General features: G+C 39.8%; 1 protein-coding gene across 1 annotated transcript; it reads left to right on the top strand.

The window, feature by feature from the left end:
- Nucleotides 1-1,512: 1,512 nt before the first annotated feature.
- LOC148074439 (uncharacterized) lies at nt 1,513-2,588 on the top strand. The gene has a single exon (XM_087797520.1). It carries the CDS (start codon nt 1,513-1,515, stop codon nt 2,491-2,493), a length of 981 nt encoding a protein of 326 aa, XP_087653646.1. The 3' UTR covers nt 2,494-2,588.
- Nucleotides 2,589-8,760: the final 6,172 nt, after the last annotated feature.

The following is an 8,760-nucleotide window of genomic DNA, read 5'->3' as shown; positions in this document are numbered from 1 at the left end:
TGATTCCATTGTTTGATTTCTAGCAAACAATTGACTAAGCTGTTCAGCCTCTGGGGCTCAGTTGGATCAAAAGAGCAGTAGAGCTGGATGTCATCAGCAAAAATGTGATAAGAAACATCAGGAAATCTCTGAATGATTTTACCGAGGGGAATCAAGTACAGCAAAAACAATAAAGGACCCAGAACAGAAGCTTGAGAGACTCCACACAACAGATCTGCCGATTCAGACCTCATTTGATTGGGAGATACACTAACTAAATAACATAACTTTAACTTTGTTTTTGTTTGTAAATAACATAACTTTAACTTTGTTTTTGTTTGTAAATAACATAACTTTAACTTTGTTTTTGTTTGTAAATAACATAACTTTAACTTTGTTTTTGTTTGTAAATAACATCACTTTAACTTTGTTTTTGTTTGTAAATAACATAACTTTAACTTTGTTTTTGTTTGTAAATAACATAACTTTAACTTTGTTTTTGTTTGTAAATAACATAACTTTAACTTTGTTTTTGTTTGTAAATAACATCACTTTAACTTTGTTTTTGTTTGTAAATAACATCACTTTAACTTTGTTTTTGTTTGTAAATAACATAACTTTAACTTTGTTTTTGTTTGTAAATAACATAACTTTAACTTTGTTTTTGTTTGTAAATAACATCACTTTAACTTTGTTTTTGTTTGTAAATAACATAACTTTAACTTTGTTTTTGTTTGTAAATAACATAACTTTAACTTTGTTTTTGTTTGTAAATAACATCACTTTAACTTTGTTTTTGTTTGTAAATAACATAACTTTAACTTTGTCATCATCACTAGTTATTTTACTACAAAAATATTAAACTACTCAGATCTGCTTTAATTTTGTGTGGAAAGTTGTCGGTTAAAAAGCTGTGTTTGTAACAACATGTAAGAACGATAGGATCTGAACTGATGATGTTTTTTACACACAAAATTACTCAAATTTGAATAAATGTGTTTCGGGGAAACACATCGAAGACTTTCAGACTTGGGAAGAAAAGGAAGATTTATCTCTGAGAAAACATTTCACAGGGTGTGGTCATAGCACTGGACCAGACACATTCTTCCAGGCTCCTGGTGCTGGATCTACTAAATCCAGATCAAAACCAGATCACACCAAGAAAAAGAAACTTCTAAGTCTAAATAAAGGGGAAATTCATCGACATCAAAACATGTATTATTATTTATTTTGACTCTAATAAAAACACAAGTGGTCGTAATGATATCGAGAAGTTCCTTGTATGACTGCGGTGACAGAAGGTGACATGATGGACTTCAATGACTCCAGCATGAGTCTTACGAGACTCATACTGGATCCAGACGGACCTCAAGACTTTCACCATCGCTACTATCACCGGTCATGTGACCGTAGCGGCGCCGTGACTCGTCACATCTGTCGAGCAAACGGCCCTCATGACTTCTGGCGACACTTCAGTCTGCAGGGAAGTGAAACCCTGGAGCTTCCTTCCTCAGAGGCTTCATTTCTGCAGGCATGGACTCTCGGAGCAGCAGCAGCACGACGGTGGTCTTCGCCGCCATCCTGGCGCTTCTGTCCGGACCCGCTGGCGCCGAGATGTGTGACCTCAGCGCGTCCGTCGGGGACACGTTGTGGCTTCAGTCCTTGTGCGACACCAGGAGTCCCGTCCTGAGCTGGACCCACAACGGCAGCAGGATCTTCCACAGGGAACGAGGCAGAGTGTCCGCGGGCGAAGACGAGGATGTCTCCGTGGACGGGTGTCTGCGGCTGAAGATCCTTCGCTTCTCCAGCGCCGGAGTGTATCAGGGTCAGGTCCAACTCGCCAACAAGACCTTGGTCAGGTCCTGGTCCGGACGTCTGTGTGTGACGGAGAAGCTGGCGAAGATGAAGAAACCTCAGCTGGTCTACAAGTGTGACTTCAGCACCAGCACCGTCCTCCTGGACTGCTCCGTGTCTCCGCCGCAGGGTCTGACCTTCTCGTGGACCCTGGACCGGAAACCTCTGAGCCACGAAAAGGGAAAAACTCTCAACGTGTCCTTGAGCCGTCTGACATCAGGAGGCATCTTCACCTGCAGCGCGTCCAACAGGAAGGACGAGGAGAAGGCGGACGCCATCCGAGCGCTGTGCGTGCCCCCCCGCCCGCCGCCGCCCCCCCTGTGTTTCGCCTCCAGGAGCGTGGTGGCGGTGTTGGCGGGCGGGGGGGCGAGCCTGCTGCTCCTGCTCGTGGTGGTCCTGGCGCTGGCCTGCAGCCTGAGGCGGACCAGGAGGAGGTTGCGGGACAAAGGCCAGGTCAGGATGGGATCCCTTCAGAGTCTGGAGGCGGAACCGGTGGACCTGGAGTACGAGACCGTGCACCCCTTAGAGGAGTCTCCCACGCTGAGACTCGAACCCTCACCACAGGGGGTCTACCTGAACGTGACCGACGACCCTCCAGCACGAAAGCCGTCGCCGGTGCCCAGACCCAGAACCAAGGCCCCGTTGAAGCAGAACCAGTGACACTGAAGTCGACCCTAATGAGTCGAGCATCAGTATCAACCTCAGATATAATCACAAAAATATCTTGTCAAAAACTAACAAACTTTCAAACTAACAACTACAATTTTGGTCAAGAATAAATTTCTGTCTGAACTTATTCTCTTTTTCTTCAAATGTATTTAAATCTCAGCTTTTCCAGGTACTCTGGTTTACTCCTGTTCAAAGACACGTGAAATTTAACTGGTGACACTAAATTGTCTGTAATTTCCAGGGTCTCCACCCTGTACTGGACAATACTACACATATATACTTGTTACTACACTATCACAACACCAGAGTCAAGTACTGGACAATACTACACATATATACTTGTTACTACACTATCACAACACCAGAGTCAAGTACTGGACAATACTACACATATATACTTGTTACTACACTATCACAACACCAGAGTCAAGTACTGGACAATACTACACATATATACTTGTTACTACACTATCACAACACCAGAGTCAAGTACTGGACAATACTACACATATATACTTGTTACTACACTATCACAACACCAGAGTCAAGTACTGGACAATACTACACATATATACTTGTTACTACACTATCACAACACCAGAGTCAAGTACTGGACAATACTACACATATATACTTGTTACTACACTATCACAACACCAGAGTCAAGTACTGGACAATACTACACATATATACTTGTTACTACACTATCACAACACCAGAGTGAAGTACTGGACAATACTACACATATATACTTGTTACTACACTATCACAACACCAGAGTAAAGTACTGGACAATACTACACATATATACTTGTTACTACACTATCACAACACCAGAGTCAAGTACTGGACAATACTACACATATATACTTGTTACTACACTATCACAACACCAGAGTCAAGTACTGGACAATACTACACATATATACTTGTTACTACACTATCACAACACCAGAGTCAAGTACTGGACAATACTACACATATATACTTGTTACTACACTATCACAACACCAGAGTCAAGTACTGGACAATACTACACATATATCCTTGTTACTACACTATCACAACACCAGAGTCAAGTACTGGACAATACTACACATATATACTTGTTACTACACTATCACAACACCAGAGTCAAGTACTGGACAATACTACACATATATACTTGTTACTACACTATCACAACACCAGAGTCAAGTACTGGACAATACTACACATATATACTTGTTACTACACTATCACAACACCAGAGTCAAGTACTGGACAATACTACACATATATACTTGTTACTACACTATCACAACACCAGAGTCAAGTACTGGACAATACTACACATATATACTTGTTACTACACTATCACAACACCAGAGTCAAGTACTGGACAATACTACACATATATCCTTGTTACTACACTATCACAACACCAGAGTCAAGTACTGGACAATACTACACATATATACTTGTTACTACACTATCACAACACCAGAGTCAAGTACTGGACAATACTACACATATATACTTGTTACTACACTATCACAACACCAGAGTCAAGTACTGGACAATACTACACATATATACTTGTTACTACACTATCACAACACCAGAGTCAAGTACTGGACAATACTACACATATATACTTGTTACTACACTATCACAACACCAGAGTCAAGTACTGGACAATACTACACATATATACTTGTTACTACACTATCACAACACCAGAGTCAAGTACTGGACAATACTACACATATATCCTTGTTACTACACTATCACAACACCAGAGTCAAGTACTGGACAATACTACACATATATACTTGTTACTACACTATCACAACACCAGAGTCAAGTACTGGACAATACTACACATATATACTTGTTACTACACTATCACAACACCAGAGTCAAGTACTGGACAATACTACACATATATACTTGTTACTACACTATCACAACACCAGAGTCAAGTACTGGACAATACTACACATATATACTTGTTACTACACTATCACAACACCAGAGTCAAGTACTGGACAATACTACACATATATCCTTGTTACTACACTATCACAACACCAGAGTCAAGTACTGGTCAATACTACACATATATCCTTGTTACTACACTATCACAACACTAGAGTAAAGTACTCGACAATAATACACATATATACTTGTTACTACACTATCACAACACCAGAGTCAAGTACTGGACAATACTACACATATATACTTGTTACTACACTATCACAACACCAGAGTCAAGTACTGGACAATACTACACATATATACTTGTTACTACATTATCACAACACTAGAGTAAAGTACTCGACAATAATACACATATATACTTGTTACTACACTATCACAACACCAGAGTCAAGTACTGGACAATACTACAAATGTATACTTGTTACTACACTATCACAACACCAGAGTCAAGTACTGGACAATACTACAAATATATACTTGTTACTACACTATCACAACACCAGAGTCAAGTACTGGACAATACTACAAATATATACTTATTACTACACTATCACAACACCAGAGTCAAGTAATGGACAATACTACACATATATACTTGTTACTACACTATCACAACACCAGAGTCAAGTACTGGACAATACTACACATATATACTTGTTACTACACTATCACAACACCAGAGTCAAGTACTGGACAATACTACACATATATACTTGTTACTACACTATCACAACACCAGAGTCAAGTACTGGACAATACTACACATATATACTTGTTACTACACTATCACAACACCAGAGTCAAGTACTGGACAATACTACACATATATACTTGTTACTACACTATCACAACACCAGAGTCAAGTACTGGACAATACTACACATATATCCTTGTTACTACACTATCACAACACCAGAGTCAAGTACTGGACAATACTACACATATATACTTGTTACTACACTATCACAACACCAGAGTCAAGTACTGGACAATACTACACATATATACTTGTTACTACACTATCACAACACCAGAGTCAAGTACTGGACAATACTACACATATATACTTGTTACTACACTATCACAACACCAGAGTCAAGTACTGGACAATACTACACATATATACTTGTTACTACACTATCACAACACCAGAGTCAAGTACTGGACAATACTACACATATATACTTGTTACTACACTATCACAACACCAGAGTCAAGTACTGGACAATACTACACATATATCCTTGTTACTACACTATCACAACACCAGAGTCAAGTACTGGTCAATACTACACATATATCCTTGTTACTACACTATCACAACACTAGAGTAAAGTACTCGACAATAATACACATATATACTTGTTACTACACTATCACAACACCAGAGTCAAGTACTGGACAATACTACACATATATACTTGTTACTACACTATCACAACACCAGAGTCAAGTACTGGACAATACTACACATATATACTTGTTACTACATTATCACAACACTAGAGTAAAGTACTCGACAATAATACACATATATACTTGTTACTACACTATCACAACACCAGAGTCAAGTACTGGACAATACTACAAATATATAGTTGTTACTACACTATCACAACACCAGAGTCAAGTACTGGACAATACTACAAATATATACTTGTTACTACACTATCACAACACCAGAGTCAAGTACTGGACAATACTACAAATATATACTTATTACTACACTATCACAACACCAGAGTCAAGTAATGGACAATACTACACATATATACTTGTTACTACACTATCACAACACTAGAGTAAAGTACTCGACAATAATACACATATATACTTGTTACTACACTATCACAACACCAGAGTCAAGTACTGGACAATACTACAAATATATCCTTGTTACTACACTATCACAACACTAGAGTAAAGTACTCGACAATAATACAAATATATACTTGTTACTACACTATCACAACACCAGAGTCAAGTACTGGACAATACTACAAATATATACTTGTTACTACACTATCACAACACCAGAGTCAAGTACTGGACAATATTACAAATATACTTGTTACTACAGTATCAAATATATCATATTGTTGCCTCTGTTTATGTACTACAACCTCTTATGGTGACACTGATGCCTTCAGTGTTTCATGAGCAGCATCATCTCCTTTCACAAGATTCCAAAACAAATGAAGTCATCAGCAACAATAATCCACTTATCTGTGTCAAACCCTCTTGGTCAGCGTTTCACAGAAATGTGCTGGCACAGGTTGTTAAAGGGACGGATTAGCTTAACGCTCACATCTACTGTTAGCGACACCGAACCATAATCCACACATGAAAGTGTTCGCTGGCCGGGCTGATGCTGAGTGACACGCACACAATGACGCCCCCCCCACGCCGCCCACCATCGCCCCGAACGTACACGCCAATGTCATCTTTTGTCGGCAGCTGCTCGTCCTGCTTCGACTGATCCCGTCCCACCGGGCCCCGGATCCGGTCCGGCAGCAGGAACTGTTGAGCTGCACCGGCAGATCGTACGACAACCGTCGCTGCAGTTGTGTCTGAGAGGTGCTGATCAAACAAGCTGTTGCTCATCGTGACTCAGATGTTCGGCTCCTCGGTTCTGACCCGATGAAGGGACTTCACCACAAAAACACTGCTATGATACTTTCATTCATATTCATGACCTGCAGCCACAACTGTTACATGCAAATGGTTTTTAGCAACTGTTGTGTGCGTCAGATCTTTCTTTTCACCAACTGACTATTTGTGGCGTGAAGATCTGGTCGCGGAGATGTTTGGAGAAATAAAAAGAACCCATGGTTTGCACAGATGGAGAGGAGAAGATAAATGTAGCCAGGAAGGTCGTTCACTTTGACACAGATACAACACAAGGGGTACCTCAAACACATTTGTTTTCAGGTCACCTTAACAAGAAGGATGTGTCTCGCCTGCAGTTCATACAAAACTCTGCAATTCTGAGCCGCTCTAGTAGAAGAACTCACATTTCTCCTTCAAACTCTTCACTGGCTGCCAGTTTCTTTCAGGATCATTTTAAAATTCTGGTTCTTACTTTCAGATCTATTCATGGTCAGACCTTCCATCAGTGATCTGATCCAGACTTACACCCCAGCTCGGGCTCTGAGGTCTGTGGATCAGAATCTACTGATGGTTCCTGAACTTCCGGACCAGAGGAGAGAAATCCTTCCAGACTGTTGCTCCTAAGCTTTGGAACCATCTCTGTGTTTGATGATCTACTGACTCCTTCAAGAAACATCTGTGTTTGATGATCTACTGACTCCTTCAAGAAACATCTGTGTTTGATGATCTACTGACTCCTTCAAGAAACATCTTTGTTTGATGATCTACTGACTCCTTCAAGAAACATCTGTGTTTGATGATCTACTGACTCCTTCAAGAAACATCTGTGTTTGATGATCTACTGACTCCTTCAAGAAACATCTGTGTTTGATGATCTACTGACTCCTTCAAGAAACATCTTTGTTTGATGATCTACTGACTCCTTCAAGAAACATCTGTGTTTGATGATCTACTGACTCCTTCAAGAAACATCTTTGTTTGATGATCTACTGACTCCTTCAAGAAACATCTGTGTTTGATGATCTACTGACTCCTTCAAGAAACATCTGTGTTTGATGATCTACTGACTCCTTCAAGAAACATCTGTGTTTGATGATCTACTGACTCCTTCAAGAAACATCTGTGTTTGATGATCTACTGACTCCTTCAAGAAACATCTGTGTTTGATGATCTACTGACTCCTTCAAGAAACATCTGTGTTTGATGATCTACTGACTCCTTCAAGAAACATCTTTGTTTGATGATCTACTGACTCCTTCAAGAAACATCTGTGTTTGATGATCTACTGACTCCTTCAAGAAACATCTGTGTTTGATGATCTACTGACTCCTTCAAGAAACATCTGTGTTTGATGATCTACTGACTCCTTCAAGAAACATCTTTGTTTGATGATCTACTGACTCCTTCAAGAAACATCTGTGTTTGATGATCTACTGACTCCTTCAAGAAACATCTGTGTTTGATGATCTACTGACTCCTTCAAGAAACATCTGTGTTTGATGATCTACTGACTCCTTCAAGAAACATCTTTGTTTGATGATCTACTGACTCCTTCAAGAAACATCTGTGTTTGATGATCTACTGACTCCTTCAAGAAACATCTGTGTTTGATGATCTACTGACTCCTTCAAGAAACATCTGTGTTTGATGATCTACTGACTC

This window comes from Callionymus lyra, chromosome 8 (genome assembly GCF_982586985.1).
Source record: "Callionymus lyra chromosome 8, fCalLyr1.hap1.1, whole genome shotgun sequence".
NCBI lineage: Eukaryota > Metazoa > Chordata > Actinopteri > Syngnathiformes > Callionymidae > Callionymus > Callionymus lyra.
This window is presented reverse-complemented; position numbering and strand designations above follow the sequence as displayed.